The 21,028-nt window shown below is 38.7% G+C and overlaps 2 protein-coding genes across 4 annotated transcripts in view; one reads left to right on the top strand and one right to left on the bottom strand.

The window, feature by feature from the left end:
* LOC128876009 (fat-like cadherin-related tumor suppressor homolog) overlaps positions 1 to 21,028 on the top strand; it is a 506,666-nt gene that overhangs the window by 137,844 nt on the left and 347,794 nt on the right. The gene's annotated exons all lie outside the window — the stretch shown is intronic.
* LOC128876012 (putative uncharacterized protein DDB_G0271606) lies at positions 14,939 to 17,366 on the bottom strand. Its single transcript, XM_054122093.1, has 2 exons — positions 17,192 to 17,366; positions 14,939 to 16,509 (listed from the first exon to the last, which is right to left on the bottom strand). The coding sequence occupies exons 1-2, from the start codon at positions 17,354 to 17,356 to the stop codon at positions 15,184 to 15,186; spliced, it is 1,491 nt and encodes a 496-aa protein (XP_053978068.1). The 5' UTR covers positions 17,357 to 17,366; the 3' UTR covers positions 14,939 to 15,183.

Below are 21,028 nucleotides of genomic sequence, written 5' to 3'. Positions count from 1 at the left end.
CGGGGTTGGAAGTATCAGTTTCCCCCAGCTACTAACTTAACCAAGACACAAGCACGCCGAAGAAAGAAACCGCCGACGAAAATTCTAATCTTGCCAGCCGGCGACCCGACGAAGAAGGGGCTCGTCTCGAATCAGTTTATTGACTTCGGGGCAACATTACTCGATAATGGGCCACGATGCATCGTGTTCCTCGCCACCGACACGGAAGATTCGTTTGCACTGCTTTCTTCATTTTTCTACTTCCTGAACTGTGAAGAGGGAAAGCATTGTGATCGAGACAAAATAGTGGCTCAATTTAAGAATCTCTGATTACGTTTTAACTAGCGAAACTGTTGAGACTGTGCAACGGAGGTCACAACATGTGCTGGCGCAGGCCTAGCCTTCCCCAATAGGTTTGGGGTTTTTCCTCCCGCCTGCTGACCGTTTTTCCGTAGATTAGTCTTAAAGAAGCCTCTACAGAGTGCACGTCGCGTAGTACAATTAAGGAACACTATATTCTCTAAGTTTACTTATTTCACCGTATACGCGAATTCACGCGCTAGTTTATGTAAAGTGTGATTGTTATTAATTATGATTTAGATTGTTACCCCCACAGAAACAATTTTTTTAAACATGCCTGTAATAGGTTGTTCAATAAGTTTTGTCGTTCGATAAGAGATAGCGCTATTAGATTCGTCGTTTTATTTTTTCTAATAATGGCACTGTTTGATGAGCACGTGCGATGGTCCATGTAGACCATGTGTGCCAACTCATTCGTATATTTACAGCTGTTCAAAGTTGACGTGTCATAGTATTTTTTCTACAATAGAAAGAATTGAATATCGAGCAGTGATAACATTTTTATTTTTGTAAGGTGTAGCACCAAGACAAATGCATGGACGATTGTTCATATTTGAAGTATGTCAAGATGTAATTATCTCCGTTAATTCCTATTTTCCTTCTCCCTGATCCTCCCTCCTTTACGGTGAAAAATTTCATCGACTGGTCGAAATTAAAAGCGAACATCGGACCGCCGCACTGCGTGGAATTTCATTCGAAATTAAGAATAAATACAAATAGTTATAAAAATCTCGCGTCACGTAATGTTTCCATGAACTTTCGCCATCGCGGTGCAACGAGCTTTGCATTTGGCATGCGAGGTCTACGCGAATAAAATAAATACACATGAACGTGTTCCGTTTCCAGATTATCTCTCTCGTTAAATCGTAGTATGATGTTCGTATGCTATTTTTCTTTTATTCCCAATGATTACGGAAACAGTGACTGTTGCTTCACTTGTAGCATCTTCCAGAGGGAAAAATATGGGTAATGAACTGGTATTCAACTTCCAGTGAGACAATTGCTCTTTGATGTTCGAAGAAGTTTCTTAGAAATTTACAGCGTGAAATTTACAAATTATACGGATATTTAAAAAAAAAAAGCATTAACCTTCTATGCTCCGAATTTGTTTTCTGCAAACAACTTGAAAGGGATTAGTTTGACATTTCAGGTTGATGATGCTGCCAACCGCCATTAATATTGTTATTGGCTATCAGAAACATAATATAATTAAAACATATACGTCATCTTGTGAAGAAACTAAAATTATTTGGTAAAACAATACCACTTGAACCTCGATATGTCAGCATGTGATCCAAAAGTTACACAGGCCGATAGAGGGTTAAATAAGAGAAGCTTTCAAACATGAATTTCGTCGGCCAGAAAAACATTTACCTACTGTGTATACTTACTCGATGTATTTGCCTGTCATTATCCGTGGCGTATGAAATCACGAAACAGGTAACGAAAAATAAGTGAAAAATGTTGCACAATCAGCGCCATTGGGCGAGGCGAAAATACACGACGGCGCCGGTGGGCCGTGCATATCGCGCAGGTGGCTCGACGCTCGTTTTTATATTAGCCCGAATGACGGTGCATGGGAACGGTCCAAAACGCGGATTGAATGCATCGTGCACTCTTCGAACGCCAACGCTTTGTGATCGCCGATTAAATCCGCTTTATCGAAGAATAATTGCGACCGAGAATATTGGCCGTGTTGGATTACGAATGGCCGCAGACCCTGACAAAATGTACCGCCGTCCCGACCTTCCGACCTATTTATTGGGGAGAAAATGGCTCGATTCTCGGCACAACGATGTTTTCGATAACGTATACTTCCGAAGTGGCTATCATTCGTGGCCTTTTTCTTTTATTTACGATGATGGCACTGCACTGCCATGCATTTTACTTCTCCGGACATCTTTCTTCTCCTAGAATAGCAGAGAACTTTTCGATGCCATTTTACGTGAGGATTCTATCCTGGAGCTTCCACATTTTTGATAATTCCCTTTATATACAGTCTAAGGTTTCATTGAATAACTCACCTAACATATTGTAACTCGCACAGCAGCCTCTACCCTCTCCAACTAGCTTTAATCTTTAAAAACTTTGCTACAAAATGTTAATTAAAATTAAAGGCTTACGGACGTCTTTTTCCAAATGAAATTACCAAGTTGCACAACAGTGTACCAGCACAACTCCCGCCAAGTCGACATTTCGCATTCAGCCATCCTGGTATATTAGCAGTCTCGTGGTTGGGTTTCCGGTTTGGTTCTGATAGGCTGGCAAATTGAATTCCAGGTAAAAGTAATATTCATCGTTCCTAATTCGGCGTGCCACGGCGAAATTACGCTGCACGGGCAGCTGCTGCTGCGTAAATATATATAATTGTGATCACGTAAATGGCCGCGGCCGGAAGTAATGATGGTACTCCCATTTGTTAATAATCTTTCTTCGGTGCTTTGCGTCTTTCTTCGCTCCGTTGAAATGGACGGGCGCGTCTGGTGCGCATTCTTTCTTTTTTCTCGAGGCTTGGTCGAAAATGCAACGAATGCCGAGAATACGCGCCCGTTAATCTCAACTCAAAAACCGGCGAGTGGCTGAGTTTCAACCACTTCTTGCGCTTCAACGTAATTCGCAGGTGGACCTGCTGGTTCCGTTCAGAAAGAATTTCAATCGACGGGCGTGTGGATTCAGCTGTGTCCGTGTGAAGTCTTTGTTACTTTACCACGAGACTGGCTGAAATTGATGTAGAAAATGTGTCAACGTTGTATACAGGTTTAACACTGTAAAATGGGGTTACTTAACACATTCGCGAGTGCTGACGTGAATTTACGTCACTTCAAATTCTATTCTTATTTTATACACTACATACTTACAACATTGATACTTCAAAACATATTTTGTAATTTTTATCTTGGCCCTAATTTGCGATGTCCAGCTTCAGAATTTTATTATTGTCGCCAGTGCTCGGTATTAGAAACGTAAAACATCTGCCGATCGCGAATGCGTTAACACCTGCACTGTGTCTTTGTACCTTTTGGGGTTCGTCCGCTGGTGTTGACGTAGGCATTATCAGTAATTATACAGGATGTTTCCTACTTTTCCAGCAAGGGTGTAGAAGCATGATCTACAAGTGAAAACAAGAAAGGAATGTTATATGAAGTTTGTTTATAAACGCCTTGTTACAATATTATAAGCAAATAACAAATATTAAATGTAGCCTGAACAGGTGTGGAACAGCAGATTTAAAGCTGAATAATCAACTGAAGGTTGATTGTGTTTACTTTGTCTGTACTTACGAGATATTTCTTACGATATTACGTACGAGGATCGTTAAGAATTTTTAAATCATCATTTCAAAATGACCACCTTCTGCATTGATACAAACTTGACATCGATGTAATATGGAATGTATTACATTTTGAATTTCCTAAGGAATTTGCTGCATCTCAGCAACTGAATTAGTAATTGGTTGAGTTAATTCTTCACGTGTACTTGCTGCTGTACTGTACACCTTTTACACAATCAACTTTCCGTATTATTCACGTTTAAATCTGCTGTTCCCCACCTATTCAGGCTTCATTCAATATTTACTTATAACATCGTAACAAAGCATTTATAAACACAGTTCATATAACATTTTTTTCTTGTTTCCACTTGTAGATTGTGCTTCTACAATCTTGCAAGAAAAGTAGGAAACATCTTGTAGAACCCAAAGGTAACACTCCTTCCAATTGCTCGTGACTGGAGTTTTACGTACTTCTCTCGATGAAATGTAATAATTGAGGGCTGTCTTTCCATTCTCTTTCCTGGTCGGTTCATGGTGAGTTCGTTAGAATGAGAACCCATTTTATCATACCAGTGATAATGGTAATAAAATAACCAGTTATTTGGCGCCTGTTCGTCGTTATATGAACCCATCACCTTCGGCTGGGGTCAGGTTCGGTCCTCAGACACAGATACTGACCCTCGGAATAAATAAAAGGATTAATGTGTCTGCGTGCCAGTAATATGGACACACGACTGTTCCAAGTGCTGCAAAACTAACTCTGAATGTGTTGATTTTTTAAAAATTACACATACCTTTGAGAAAGACAGATTAATCTTGACCAAGGTTCGCTACACAGATGTAAAGTAACCCCATTTCACGCTACCTAATTAGTTCTTGCCTTACCTGGCTGAGGATTCCGAAAGCAACGAGTTTGTGCTACTTTCTATCCTCCATGGCAGGTTTCCACAAAAATGCGATCTACGCCTCGAATTACCCTGTGCCGTGCCATCATATCCCTACGAACAACGAATTGAAAAATGATAGACGTTCGAGGTCCTCTGGTGGAAGTTCGGGCCGCAGGAATTTAATATCTACGTGAACCTGTGGCCTCCGCGTCCAAGGAACAGTTTCCCCTCCAGGCTTTCCGAAGGTCGCGGATCGCGAAAGGAGCCTCGAGACGTTGTGTCGTCATCAAATTTATATTTCAACCCGTTTGGCGTAGGACCAGCAGGTGCTCGCGTCGATAGCGGCATTGGCGAGAGCGAGCGCGAGATGGCAATCATTATAAATAACTTAGTCGACAGCCACGTCACTACGGCACAATGGGGGTTTTACTCGCGTGGGGAAACGGTGGCGATAAATAACTTGGTAATAATAAAAAAAAAAGGCACGCGGTAGTCGAGGGGGAGCAGAGATCGGTTGTTGGAGAGAGGAAGAGCGCCCATTCCTGGCGAACGGAACGAATCGAGTAATACCGAGGGCACGGACAATGCGTTACGGGTGGAAATCCAGCCGCGTGTCTCGCGAATCGAGATATTTCAGGGCTGGTCGAACCGTTTGGAAAATCGAGGTCTTCCATTGCGAGGCAATGACTCACAGCGGGACCAATTGGATCGCTGGCAGGGCGGATGAATGTTGGGAGGACAGAGACAGAAGTCGAGGAGAGGAGTTCTAACCTTTTAACGGTTTAATGAGATCTGGAGACCCTCGTTGTTTGGGTTGTTCAAATGGAAAGGAACGTGACACAATTTTAACACGCCGATTCTTACGGAACTTTGCACGTGGATAGAGCATTTAATAGTGTTAGTCGTGTATTCTTTTGTAGAGGGTGAAATTGAAGTTTAGGGGATGAAAGCTAGTCTCTGAGACTTCTAGATGAACTATCCACGGTACAATTGATGTGATTATTCAGGTAAGAGAAGTTTCGGGTAGTAAGAGGAACTGATCATGCTATATTTCAGGTAAAAGAGCGTAAACGACGAGCGAGATTGTACTCAGTGCGTATCGAGTCGAAGCGACGATCGAAACAATCCCGTGTACCCTTCAAACTCGTAGCTATGTTTGTCCCCGATATTGTGTTTATTTTCGTAACGGGTGAAAGCGCTGCGCGAACGCGTTTGTTTCCCTGTACAAAGCATATTCGAGAACGAATTTAATTATTCCTCCCGACGAAGTTAATGAACTTGCGGGAATTAATTGACTCGGTATTTAAATCGCGAGGCGGAAAGGCGGAAAAAGTTGAATGGTAACTCGTCGGAATATAATTGCTCCTCGCGCCGCATACTTACGAGTTATATTCAGAATCGAAACGGTCGACTCCTGAGGTAACGAGTTTGTTTTAAGTTCATCAGCGAGCCCCGACTTCTAATTACATCTCCTGGAAGAAATTGAATATGCATCGCCGATGTTTCCCGCTCTAATTAAGCAAAGTTTGATCGCCGTTCGTTCCGGTTGAATGTATTCGCTCCGGGCGATCTTAAAAGAAGGGGCCGTTGGTAATGGCACTCCTTTATTTCGATAAAATTGGTATATAGGTCTCACCTGTGAAAATCGTACGTGCAATGTTAGCCAAACGTATCCATTAACTTTTGAGAAAAAAGAGATTGGGGTATCAAAACAGTTTTGGGTAATTTAAATATTAGCAAACCTTTGGGATATCCTTCTATCAGAATACTCCCTCTTGAAATTATGAGGGACGAGATTGTTACACCACTTTACGATATGCTATTGGTTAACTCTTTCAGACCTGGCATCCACAATTGAAGACACAAAATTTAAAAATCATCGATACTATCGTTTAAGGCGGATGTCTTTATTTATGCACATGAAGGAAGACCAGTTTCCCTCGAACACTGCATTAGTGGAATTTCTTCTTTGATTTTTTCCATACTAATTTTAGTCCAAGTTACCCTTAAAAATTAAATTACATTAATACAAGAACAACAAATAATTCAGGTTTGAAAGGGTTAAATACTTTAATGGTGTTAATTAATAATCTAAACCTGAAATTGACTAACTTAGTTTTTCCTTTTTGTTTCAGGTGAGTCACAAAATCTCGATACAAACGAATTCATAGCTAATCTCCAAAGAAAGTTTTCATCAAAGGTATTTACTTTTATGCTACTGAATATATGTAGTTAAACCTGATATCATACAGGGTATATAAAAATGGTGATTTTAATAAAAATTAGATGCGTAAAGTATGTTACGTGAATGCGTGGGCGGATGCTTTTGCGGGCAGCTGTAAATTTTTTTCCATTAGAGACCGCGGAAAAATCGCGCCGGCGAAGCCAAATCATCCCAAAGAGATGCGAAGGTTTATTCTGACAAAAGACCAGGCACGGATGACGAAGAGCCATCCAAAGGTCTGTGTACGATTTGTGTCGGTGCACCGCCGCTGCATACCTGTATCTATGTACCTGCGCCACTAAGCTGCGCAGGTATTCATCTACGCGAGAGCGTGTGTCTGGAAACCGAGATTCCAACGGCCTTTTTGCATCCCTTAAAGCGGAACTCCTGAAACAGTAACACCGCCCTCGTTCTCTGGTGCAATGACCCCAAACAAAACTTAATATTCGCTGGGTGAAGGCATTATATCTTTTGGAGATCGTAGAGTCACGAGCTCACACGTCGCGCCGCGTCAAATATTTCCATAGCTATGGACGGTTGGTAGGAACATTATACTTACAGAAAAACTAGTATGGTACGTAATTCTTAGCATTCTCGGTGAAAAGAGCTTGTGCGAATTTGAACAAAATTTGATCAGAAAATAGCTTTACGTTTCTGTGGATCTTCTCGGTGAGTTAACAAAGTTTAATCAGAAATAGAGTTTCCCGATTATCGAGGTGTCTAAAAAGATATTTATGAGGCGTCTATATAAGGAATTGGTATGCATAGAACTTCTCAGCGAGCTAACAAAGTTTCATCAGATGTAGAATTTCCAAGTTACCCAAGATATCCATAACAAAATAATCAAGTCCGATTTTCCTCAAAATTTGATCAGAAAGCAGAACTACGCCCCCAATTTCCACGTACAGAAATCTCCCAAGAGGCTGAGAAAGTTTCGTCAGAAACGGAACGTCCGAGTTTGCCCAAAGTTCCTCTATTAAATCGTGGTCTATCTTATCTATCGCGCGAAGAAACGCGTTCGTGGACGAGCTCCCTTTGATACTCGACGATGGCAATTGAAACAAAGCGGGGAATCGGATCTTGAGATCCGCAATAGATCCCCTGATGATTGTATCGATCGACGACGGAGCCGAGCCCGAAGGGACCGGGAGGTACGCGTTTCGATTTTCGAAATGGAAGAACGCCTCTTTTTCAATTCCACCTTGGGTTGGGAATGACGTAGACGGCCAGCTGGCTGGGAAATACGCGTCGATTTACGTGCAAATTACAGCTCGTTGTTCCCGGGGCAAGGTTCGCCACAGGCTTTCCAATCGGCCGTAGCACGGAGAAACGGTTCCGCAGCCGAAACCTCGTTCCGGAAATTGCAATGTATCCGACCGACGAAGTTGGCGAACACGCGTGTATACCGTGTGAAAGTAATTAAAGCTTCCGTGCTTCCGGGTCATCGCTAGCGCGAATTTGTTGCGTCACTCGGACCTACCTGGAAATTCTGCGAACTGGAATCGAAGTTTCAGATCGCTGGATGGCAAGAAACGCCCTTTGTTCCCTAGGGATGAAACCGACGCGATCCGAGGGATCGATTACGCCAACGGTCGCATCGCGAAGAGAGTCTGGAATTCGCAGAAAACGAATAAGGGAAAAAGTAACTTTAATAATAATGACGCAAACGTATCCACAATACTCAAACATAGGACAAATGGGCGTCATTTTGATCGTTGTATTTATAATTTCTTTTTAAAATTACTCGTCTATTAACAGTGGTTTTTGATAAATATTCATAAGCTCTTTTGCCCCAACTCCCTTCAATTAAAAATATATTTTAGTATCTTAAACAGGCATCTATTGGCTATCGCTAGTTGCAGTGTTAAAATCATGAGTGCATCAACTTCCAAACAATTCGTTTCTTTTCTTGTCAATGACCAACAATTGCCCGTCTCTATTTATTCACATAAACAGTTATTGATCAATATATAGTTGAATAGCTTTGCAACAATACCTTGCTACCAGCCGTACTTCAAATAATAATACTTTCCTATCCCTGCAAGTAGATATAACGAGCAATGGTCAGACACGTCCTGAAATCGTGTGTAATTAAAGATTCCGTGCTTCGGGGCCATCGTCACCGTGAATTTGTTGCTTCAAGTCGAATCTACTCTAATATTGCACAGTCTGGAATCCAAAGTTCAGATCTCTGGATGGCAAGAAACGCCCTTTGTTCCCCAAGGATGAAACTGGTACGATCGATTGTGTGAACGGTCGTATCGCGGAAAGAGATTGGGATTGAAACGAAAAAGGGGAAAAGTTTCGTACCCGAAATCCTTTGCGAGCGGATTGATTGAATACGTGATTTTGAGTTTCTGAGTAATTAAGTATGCAGTGGTATTTTCGAAACGCGTCAAGTTTCCCTGGCATCACAGTTAAAAAATGATTAACAGTGAAATTCCTTGAACGGATCGTAGCTCCATCGAGTACATAATTGAACTTTGAAGTAATTCGGTATTCATTGCCTGTGTTTTGCATACAGGCTATTCAACATTGTACGACGTAGTTGAGCGAAATATTGAATCCAATTTCAACGAGTAATTTCGTTTAACTTGGCAAAAACGAAGCTGGATCAAAATTTTTTACTTAATTAACGCTGCAGGTCCATTTACGAATCATGAATATTTTACGGGACAAACTATACTTTGAAAGTACACCGTCGATGGAAGTTTCATAATTTCTATATCTGCTCCTTCCTAGTCGCTCCTTCCTTCCATCGTGGTACAAATTTTCCTATAAACCAGGGTCTTTATAAGTTGATTAAATTCAAAACATTCCACGCGCTATTCGTAACTTTATTTTGAAGAAATTTCAATAGTTAACATTTGAATTGAACTCTAAGAGTAATTATTTTATTTTTTAAGGTCGAAGAAATGTTCGATGTTTGTATAATTTCTATAATTATTCCGTTCCACGTTGTTGTGTCGATTTGTCTAAGTTCGTCAAAGAGAGAAAAACTGTGCAGCGACGGTAAAATATCGATTTTACGAGTCTGGAGGTGGGTAGACGCGAAGCCAGACACGTCTATCCACCCTCACCGCGGGTATCGTTTAAACTGGAGGGAAGCCCCTCGCGATGTCTTAACCGGAATTTGGTCGCGACCAAGAAGGCGAACAACCTCGAGCTCCTCTCATTTATATCCCCCGCACGTGTTTCGCGTCACCGGGACTCGTTTGCGGATTCGTCTGCGAAAGAACGAAACAAAGGTCGACGAATATCCCATTAGCACGCGACGTTTGAAATGAACCTTTTGCGAAAAATAGATTGGACTCGGGACTGCATCACGGTGACACGGACAGAAGTACATTCTGGTCACAATCTTTTAGCGTTATAAAACAATTTGCTTGGAGTATCATTGCAGGGAATCTCTCCGAAATTCAGTTTAGATACATTCTTCTCGGATTGTCTCCGTTCTGGTGTTGGAAGACGCTTGTATTCTCTGAGTCGATTTACCTGACGCGGACCTATTCTTTACCAATGTTATAATTCAAATTTAGAAGTCGATACCCAACTCGATGTTTGTACGGACACTTTTCAACACTAATTTATGTAGCTTGCTCTCAGAAGCCAGTGAGCCACTCTTATGCGATATGTATTTGTAATGAATCCAGTATAAAAAATAAATTGTACTGTTGATTGCTTCATGATAATGCGAATAAAGAGAGTTTTAACGTAAAAGTCACTGTTTAAACTTGTTCCAAAATTTTGATTAAATTTTCTAACGCGATCGTGTAATTAATAAAATGCATATCAAAGACTCGTATTACAAAGCGCAATGCAATGAATCCGTTTGCAAGTTAATACAATGGAAGCTTTTAAAGTCTTTGTCGGTTCGGAATTTTTAAATGCGTTATGAGTATTGAAATATCACTCCACACTTTTATCATCGATATTTGTTTAATTTTATTCATCCATATAGACTGTCGATATCATTGTAAATATCGGATTTAGAATCGATGTATACTTTTCATTTATTCGCTACGTATATATATGTTGTTGACAATTCCCAGCATTGCGAGTTCGTTTAAATTGAAAGTTGCATTCTATTTTATGGATTTGTATCGATGGAAATATTACTGAACATGTTGCACTAAGCGATTTCAAATAGAGAAGATATTTTTAGACTGATCGACTTTTGTAAAGCAATTTAAGGTTATGGTGGTATTAAAAATAGTTTTATTGATTAGAAACCTAGATTAGGATGAGCTCAAATATTTCTCCAAGTTAAACCGTGTATTTAACCTCAACAAACTGTCCGAGCTAATATTATTGACGCTCTATTGTATTTTATAACGAAACATCTACGGATTCCATTTTGACCTCACAAAATATTGAGATTTTTGCCTAAACAAGTCGCCATATTAAAACAGAACGAAACTACACGAAGCATTACACAAATTTAGAACCATCAAAGTTTCCAAACTACAGTAATGTCTCATTAGTCGCACAAATTTGTCCAGAATAAGTGCACAGAAACCAGCCCCACCATTGGGGATATACGTCGAACGTAGACAAGGACAGCGACTAAAGAGTAGGACGGAGTGAAAACACCGACGTATGTATGTCGGTGAAACAATGTAATGCAACGATACAACTTTTTTATTATTAACTTCTTTGTTGTAAAACTTTTACCATCACGTTCCTGTCATTTATCTGATTAAAATGAGACGAAACACGATATAATTCGGATGATATTTAGCATCTATCTTTTTTTAGTTAGTGTTCTACGATATGATAAGTTGTTACAAGTAAATATGTTACGAATTACGTCGTGTTAGGTCTCATTTTAATCAGAAAAATGTTGGAAATATGATGATAAAAGTTTTACAACAAAAAAGTTAATAATAAAAAAGTTTCATAGTTGCCATTACAATGATTAGGTATCTATTTTTACAATAAAAGACACAATCGTAAAGGTCGAAATAAAATCATTTCATACACTCCATCGACGATAATAAACAGAACAAAGCAACTACGATATATCAATTAATTTTATAAAAATAAATCTCAAGCGCGACCTGATTTTTACGGCTGCAGATTGGGCGAGTCCCTTAATGGAAACACTGAGGGTCGACGAGTCGTGGTCCCGTCGCGTCAATTTATTCTTAATCCCAAAGAAAAGTATTGTGGGATATTGTGGGAACGCGAAAAGCTTCCAGTTGTAGTTCGATTTTCGTTAGGTGTCCGACGTAACGTGCAATTAAGTCTGAAGGGAAGCAGTTACTTTGTCGATTAACGTCCATCTGCGATTCGTACGCCCACAGACTGGCTAATTACCGTCAACAAAACTCAAGGTGAGGTGAAATTGCTTTTTCAACGTTTTATGACCGACAACCCCTGTCTCTGGACTATGTTAAGCTGACTGCGTAAAAGGAGATTATCGAGGAAAACGCACAAGTTATCGACTAGAAAGGAACTCGAAGTCCTTCGAGGAGTTTCGTTTCTCGCGAGCACGACGATTAACCGAATGATCGCTCCAGCACGTTTTAGTATAATTATCAGACTCTCGACGAAGGTACAACCGGTTAATCGATTGAATCAAGTGGTCGGTTGAAATTGTCGATGGAAAACGGAACGGAACCTTTGCGGAGCCAAACGCGACAACCAATCGCTGGGTGATGAACGTAAGTGGTCGACAATGGCCCTGCTATCGACACTTTCAGCACTTTCAGTTTAATATTAAGATCCAGGGTTAATTTCTGTGTTCCAAAGATGTTATGCTCTGAGTCTTGGTTGAGTGAACTGAACAGGAATGGGTTAAGTTTCTCAGAAAAAAGAAAATATTTCTATTTTTAAATCTCAGGTACAAACAAATTTTGTAACTTGACGAGTACTGGTACATTTTGCCTAGATTCACAAAAAGTGCCATAATTGAATAACAGATAGACGAAAGGTCGGACTAAAGGGATTTCGTGGCGTTTTCTGCGAAGTTTATTACCACGCCGAGAACAGCGTAAACGCTACGAGACGTGACGCGTCGTTGGACAAGAACGAGCATATCTTGTGGATTGATTTAATCGTCAGCGGCCATTTGTCAAGTGTGACGTTCGAATGCGGGTGGGCTATCAGCCCTTCCTGCTCCCTTGCTCGTGCTCTGGGGAGTCGGAGACTCGATTAGGCTACTTATAGCTCATTTGTCAACGTGACTCTTCCACGCCACCGGGTTTCGTCGAACCCTCCAAACTTGGAACCTCTTGTTAGTAGACGAGTTACGCTAGTATAGAAAGAAAACAAAACATCAGAATTCAAAATATTAATTTTACAGGAATTTTATACGTCGTCTACTATTTGAATGAAAGTTTATCCAAAAATAGTTATAAATCACAATAAAACTTGATCACAATAAAACGATCAAAATATACTGTATATCTCTTATTCCAAATTCGAATTTTGTAATTATATAAAAACTTGATAAGAATTCTGCTCACTATTGGTGTAACTCTTATTAAAATCAATGAACGAGCCAAAACATTCCGTCCGATCCGTTACAGTAGAAAGTAGAGAATTTACGTGCAAGTTGACGCTGCCGAAGTAAAAGACGCGGCTGGGTTGGACGCGCTTTTATGATTCGCAGATAACGAGGTATAACATGTCGGGTGTTTAAACCGACGTTAATTTTCACTGTGTAGATACAGCGTGGCGATAAAACGCGACGCCCTATACCCGGCCGGAGAAGTCGTCGGAGTCAAATGATCGTAAACGAACCGAGAGTCTACTTCGGAGCCTCGTGCAAATACCGGTGGCTCCGCGGGAAAAAGAAATTCCTTGAGACGGAGCAAAAATGTGGACAGCGAATACCGAGAGATGTATGAAAATTGGCGACGGTTGAATTTACATTACTCGATTTATTCGCCGTTCGAAGGTAGCGGCAGTTAGAACGTCGCTTGACTTTTTCACCGACCCGTTGTTACTTTTTTTTTTTTTTTTTGTTGTTGTAGAAATGCTATGGTAATGATGGCGATTACGGGCCATCTTCCCACATGTCCAACTACTTAACCCCGACTACTCTGCCTCGCGACATGAAAGCTTAAAGTCGAAATGTTGTTCTCAGTAGGGTACTTATTAAATCCGTTATCTACGAGAGGATTTGTATTTAATGTGCTCACGGACTCCACTACTGTATTCTGCGTTGGGTGGTGTGTCGAATAGATGTCACATATACAGGGTGTTCCAAAACTCTTGTAGGAGCCGGAAATGGAGTGTAGCTGAGAAGATTCTGAACAACAATTTCCTTTGCAAAAATGTCGGTGGGGACTTAATTATTGAATTATTAACGAAAAACACCGACCAATCACAGCGGCCGATTAGCGTGCGCTGAGCTGGCTACGCGCAACCAGCCAGTCCTGGCTCGAGCTTATGTTCTTGCAGCTGATCGCGCGCTAATCGAGAGCTGTAATTGGTCGGTGTTTTTCGTTAATAATTAAAAAATGAAGCCCCCCCCCCCCCCCCGACATTATTGCAAAGGAAATTGTTGTTCAGAATCGTCTCAGCTATCCCCCATTTCCGGCTCATATGCGAGTTTAGGGACAATCTGTATACGATATACCAACCGACACATCTGAACATTACTGAGTGTTAGATAAACTGGTACTATGCGTTCAACTATGTATAAAGACAATTGTTCCATTTTGCTCGGCATTAGTAGGAGGTCGGTCCGTTCCGTTTAATTATCCGGTCAGACAGTCGGTGCGCGTCGATAGGAATAGAAAAAATATAGTCACAGCTTTACAGACGCGAAAATCGGATCGAAGTGACAGGCGAGTGAACAAAGCCACAGGGAAAATGTAAAATGCGAACATCGATTCGATAACGCCTTCAATGTCAACGGAAAGTTTACACGTTAGAACGACGATCGTCACATACGTAACGCTATGGACCTCCAACTTCTTACAGGAGAATTCCAGAATCCGCAATACAGGGACCCACAATAAATGGAATAGGAAAAGTTTGACATTAACATATTTGTGGTTCTCACTTGCTGTACGACAATATAGGTAGACGTGTTTTCGCAGAAAGCTTCAGCCTTCCCCGTATTGCAGCGAATGTTATTATAGCATAACAATTTGAAAAACGATCTATACTAGGACCTCGGTTCTGGCACTAGAACAACGTTTTCCATATAATGTCAACAAGAATGGAGCATCTAAATGGATCTACCAAATAAAACCAATAAACTATGGCTGTAAATATATCAATTTCAATTTATTACAAAGCGTTGCACAGCTAAATCTATTACATTATACTAACATCTACTGCAAATCTAGCAAATTACGAAATATATAAATAATCGTAATAATCAGTATCAACATATCGTTGAACATTACATCATCTAACGTATTCCTTACATATAAGCCGGTCAGTGTAAAAATGCTGTAATCCATAAAATAAGAATTCATTCTATAAATCCATCACATTGCTACTTAGTGAACTTTGATTTTGTTAAGCGACAAATGTTTTTCACTCAATTTAAGTTTCAAGGCTGGCCTTTTCCATTTCTTGTCTACGCCAACAACCGACTTTTCCTGATCAGATTCAACTTCAGTTGAGTGATATCCATGTTCGGAATGACTGGAAGAATGACTTGAATGTGATTCCACTTTGTGTGAAGACTCTGAATGTTTTCCTTTAGAAGTATGACGTTCGTGTGATGAGTGGCTTCTTCTTGCACTTGATTTGCCACCATGACTTACGGAGCTAGACTCAGACAATTCTGAGTCCTCTTCCTGTTCAGCTTCTTGTTCTTGCCGTTGCATCTGGCTGCTTTTTTCATTGGAGGATGAGCTTCCCCTGCTTACCGACAAAGAGTCCTGTTCCTGGCTTTGAGCTTGAGATTGTTGTTGCTGTTGAGCTTGGGCCTGGCTTTGACTGGAGGCTGAGCTTCCCTTGCTTGCCGACAAAGAGTCCTGTTCCTGGCTTTGAGCTTGAGATTGTTGTTGCTGTTGAGCTTGTGCCTGGCTTTGACTGGAGTGTGAGCTTCCCTTGCTTGCCGATATAGAGTCCTGTTGTTGGCTTTCAGCTTGAGATTGTTGTTGCTGTTGAGCTTGGGCCTGGCTTTGACTGGAGGCTGAGCTTCCCTTGCTTACGGACACAGAGTCTTCTTGTTGGCTTTGAGCTTGAGATTGTTGTTGCTGTTGAGCTTGGGCCTGGCTTTGACTGGAGGCCGAGCTTCCCTTGCTTACGGACACAGAGTCTTCTTGTTGGCTTTGAGCTTGAGATTGTTGTTGCTGTTGAGCTTGGGCCTGGCTTTGACTGGAGGCTGAGCTTCCCTTGCTTGCCGATATAGAGTCCTGTTGTTGGCTTTCAGCTTGAGATTGTTGTTGTTGCTGAGCTTGTTGTTGTTGTTGAGATTGTTCTTGTTGTTGTGCTTGAGCCTGGCTTTGACTTTGGCTGCTCTTTCCACTGGAGTGTGAGCTTCCCTTGCTTACCGACACAGAGTGCTGTTGTTGCCTTTCAGATTGAGATTGTTGTTGCTCTTGAGCTCGTGCCTGGCTTCGACGTTGGCTGCTCTTTCGTCCTACTGATTTGCTTTCCTGGTGTGAGGATTTGGATTCGGATACTGCTGTTTTCGATTCATGAGTGTGACTGTTGTGTGTACTTGAGGATTGTGTAACTTTGTTCTCCGATTGAGATTGTTTTACGGACGATGATTCGTGAGTTCCTCCAACGTGAGCTGAATGGTGTTCTTGCTCTTCGTTTTTGGCCCATTGATTTTCGAAATTTTCGTCACTATTTTTATTGTTTGAGACCTGGAAATACACCATTGAACTTATCAAGTTTGTCTAATACTTTGTTGTTCATTCTAATTTTATGGTTCATTCGTATTTAATTTTGTTGTTTTCTCGCATTTTGGTTGAAACTTCATTTCACACAAATATACATATAGTATTAATCTCATTGAAAATTGCCAAGTTACAGGTTAAGTCTGGAAAAGTCTGCCGAATATTGATGTAATTCTTATTTAATTTTTGTAATTAAGCTCTATTTTTATATTTATGGGTGGAAGGTGTTTAAAAGTCTTTCTTTTTATCTCTAGTAACTCAAAATAAGCCCAAATAGATAGATAGATAGATAGATATATTCAGATAAATTTTCCTCTGTTTGAATCATCCATTTGAATTCATATGTAGGTTTCGTTATTCAATAAGAAATGGATTTTCAGTTGAGATTTTCTTGCCTATAATGTTGCTTATAATGTTCTCCGCTATAGGATAAAACATTAATTGTTTGGTGTCAAAGTAAAACAGTGATCTTTGAACTACGTTTCAAAGTTGAAATGAAGTTATGTTGGTGAATTTACTATGTATAAGAGTAGTATCTGATAAGATCGAAATAGACGTACATGCCACTATACCTTGCAGCATGAGTTCATTTTCAGTATGATTGCATATTGTGTGGGTAGTTTCAAATATATCTCATATGTGGACTTACCCCTTTATGGTGAGTAGGATGGTCGTGATGTTTGTGGTGGCCATGGTAGTGATGGAATTTCAATACAGCCTTTTGACCATGGTGACCATGATGTTGTGACTGAGGTAGATGTCGGGCGTAAGCCGCGGCTGCGAAAATGACGATTAATAACAGAACACACTTCATCTTTGCACTGAATGAGTATGCAAAGTCATGGCTAGTGCAGTTCACAGGCCAGTTTATATACTCCGAGAGGCCACGTGCCAGATGATTGCAAATAATATAATTGTCATGAGCAGGAGTAATTTCTCAAACATTATCTATTGTATTCTATTTAACGTAGAAAGGTGTACTGTACTTACCTAACAGTTTAAACACCTGGATTATAAATTACGTTTTTACGTATGTAACTGTTTTTCTATCGTTGCAAGAAATTGTATTAAAGTAACCGTTACACGTGCACGTCAAACTGTTTAAATATTGTAGGAAATTAATATGCAGGTGTTCACTTAGTCTTCATGGATGACAATGTTGTTTGTTGGAAATTTTGTATCTATTTAATTTTTATGTGTTTGTTACTTGTGACGTCTTCTTGCAAATTTCTAAAAAAATTCAAATGATCATTTCCAATAAACACTTTATAGACTTTTACGTCAGTTGAAATTACGTCGTTAAGAATTTGAATAAGGAATTTAAGAGATCGACTTTGCCACTTTCATTCCGGGTAGCACAACGAAGCGGACTATGGTTTATCGTGAGTTATTATATACTTATCACAATGGCTAAGAGTATAAGATAATTTTCTTTAAACTTAGGTTTTTCTTTCTGTACATTGTAAGATTATTGTTACTGTTAAAGAGAGGAAAGAAAATTATTTGACACACCATACCTATAATGGCTGCTAGTAAATGTTACTCTTATGATACTTTAACTGAGGAAAAATAATGAGGAATAACAAGGAATAACATAGGTCTCCAAAAATAAGACTAGAATTACTATAGATTCGCATAATACAGTCGTTAAAATTTTGAAAGGGTCGTATATAGTTGAACAGTCATGAAAAAAACTGAAGTTTATGTTTTTTATTTAGTTTAACCATCGCATGTTTCTTTTATTTGTTTACACTAGTAAAAAATTCAATTCATGAATGAGTGAACAAGAACTTTTTAAAACCATATTGAAAAATTAACAGAAATGGTTGCATCTTATCATTTCCAAGCCAGTTGTCAATTTTATCATCAGTTAATTTTTATTCGCTATCAAGCTTTTTTCTTATAAATTCTTTTATATATTTATTTTTCAATTAATTTATTTCTATTTTTAATTCACTTTTACCGTGTTCACCTTCTTGGTAATTTTTTTGTTCAAGTTATATAGAAGTTACACTTTTTATTAATATAAAATTCTTTAACTCTTTGATTATGGAAATTTTTTGAAATATATCGCAAGTTGTATTTATGTAATGTAGTTGTTGCAGTTGGTATCTAATCTGTAATACTATTCTTACGGGCATCACTTTTCCCAATAACCTAAATTTTTAGTATATCTATTTCAATTAACTTATCTTAGAACTTATAAGCACATGTAAAATTCTAAAAAGTGTTTGGTAGACCACATAACAACAATATTAATACTATATCTTTATTTATAATTTTATATCAGCATCTAATTTAGATAATTTGTGGAGAGCATCAAGAGGTCTTTAAATATGGTCTCTTGTATCGTCAATATCACTTCTACAAAGTGAACAGCTGCTACAAAATGTGGTGTTTCGGCAACATTACGTTTCTATCTTTTCAGTTTCATCCATTTACTTTAAATGTGTTCCGTAATATTTTTTCAATGATAATTTTTCAATGATAACTCTAGCTTTATCACACTTAATGTATTCATATTAAAAGATAACTGTTTTGAACATAATTCTTTTGCAACGCAATTAGCAGATGATGCGCTAGGCTCATAACTTACAAAAGGATGAATGAGTTCGCAAGTCATTATTTACAAGGAAGAATATTTCTATTTTTTCATACATATATGATTATCAACTGTATTCTTTTAAGAGTGTATAATAATGTATCGAAGTTGTAAAACAACATACTTGCACCTTTCCTCAATTATTGCTTATTTCTGACTATTTTTCGTATTAACTGTAACAGTAATTGCTATTTTTCGATGTTTCATTAACTAACCACATGAGTTAAAGTTGCAACGTTAATTTGTTTGAACCTCCAACAATTTATTGACAATAAACATATTCTCTTGAGAGTAAGATAGAAAAGAAAAATGAAAGATTATTAATTATACTTTACTTCAAACATTTAAATATTTAAAAATAGAAATATTATTTGTACTTTCATCGTGCCAGTTATCAATAGTTGCTGCGCGAACCACAAACTACCACTTTTTGACTAAGTGTAATAATTGTAAATACGATCAAGATATCTTGGGTAATGCAGTTCCTAAAATGTTACACATTTATAATATACATACAATATATATGTATACGTACAAATTTTAAGTGGAGCCAAAATTATTGTTTTTTATTGATATACTACTAACTCGATTTTTGTTTTGTTTCAGGTAAGTCACGGAATCTTAATCTAGATGAATGTACAGTTAATTTCCACGGGAATACTTCACCGCAAGTATTTATCACATTCACTACTTGTTAACAAAAATTTTGATAACTAATAAGTATGCTAATTTTCAATGGCTATATAAAGTGGGAATAAACTAGTTATTTTCTTTCATTTTCTACATTCCTTCCTTTGCTATTTGTTTTTGCATTGCATTGAATGACTTACCTCTCTTAAAAGGATACAAAATTAAGATATATATATATAGTAATATTAAAACAATAATTCATTAAGTCTTCCACCTTCACTTGGCGTCCTTTAACTTATGCCACATTCATAGGCATTGAGAATCATACTTTGTAACCAATTGTGAATAAAGCTATTAAATAAAATGAAAACAAGTATCACTTGAAACCACTTTCCTTCCTTAATGATCCAACCATACTGTAAAAACAACATAAACGAACAGCGATTTATTCACGATGTTAAGTCGATTAAGCATTTACGTGAAATGTATCACTAACTTCAATTTGTATTCATTCAACAACAAATAAGAAAGTTTTTTTCTTCACCCGAGTTTTGATCGAATTAAGAATTTTGCATCTCCGCTGCAACGCTGTTTAGTGATCTTGAACAGACAATTGATTCAGTTCCGACTGGGACAAATAGTTTTATGGTAGGAAGGTAGGAAGCCCTAGCTACTTAATTAATAAGCAACCAATTCAATCTTAAAACCACAATTTGTATAATTACAGTCACATTACATTTACTTTTAAATTACTTAACTAGTATACAAGAAGGAATGAAAGATTTATTTTTACATCAATAACATTGAACTGTACTCAGTACAATACTTGCGGCAAATATATTTAATTGAATTCACAGAAATCTAAAATATTGCCTACTTGCATTTACCTTCTATCACCGTATATATGAAATATAGAATGCAGAAAGTACTCGTAAACAATTTCGCAGTAATAATTGTTACAATTAAACACTGTTCGCGGAGACAATATGTTTACGTCTAGAGTCCCTTCACGATTTTACTTTCATTATCGCTCGAACCTTTAGTATTATCTTTAGTGTTAATACTTTCTTTTTCGATCGATTCTTCTTCCTGACTTTTCACAATTTTCGTATCTTCTTCCTTCGATTTCAATTCTTCCTTCTTCTCGGATTGATGTACTATTTCTTTCTTTGAGGATACTTCTTCTTCCTTTTCGGAATGATGTTCCACTTTCTTCGAGCACTCATGCGAGATCTGTTTGCATTCTTCTACTCT

Source organism: Hylaeus volcanicus, chromosome 4 (assembly GCF_026283585.1).
Source record: "Hylaeus volcanicus isolate JK05 chromosome 4, UHH_iyHylVolc1.0_haploid, whole genome shotgun sequence".
NCBI lineage: Eukaryota > Metazoa > Arthropoda > Insecta > Hymenoptera > Colletidae > Hylaeus > Hylaeus volcanicus.
This window is presented reverse-complemented; position numbering and strand designations above follow the sequence as displayed.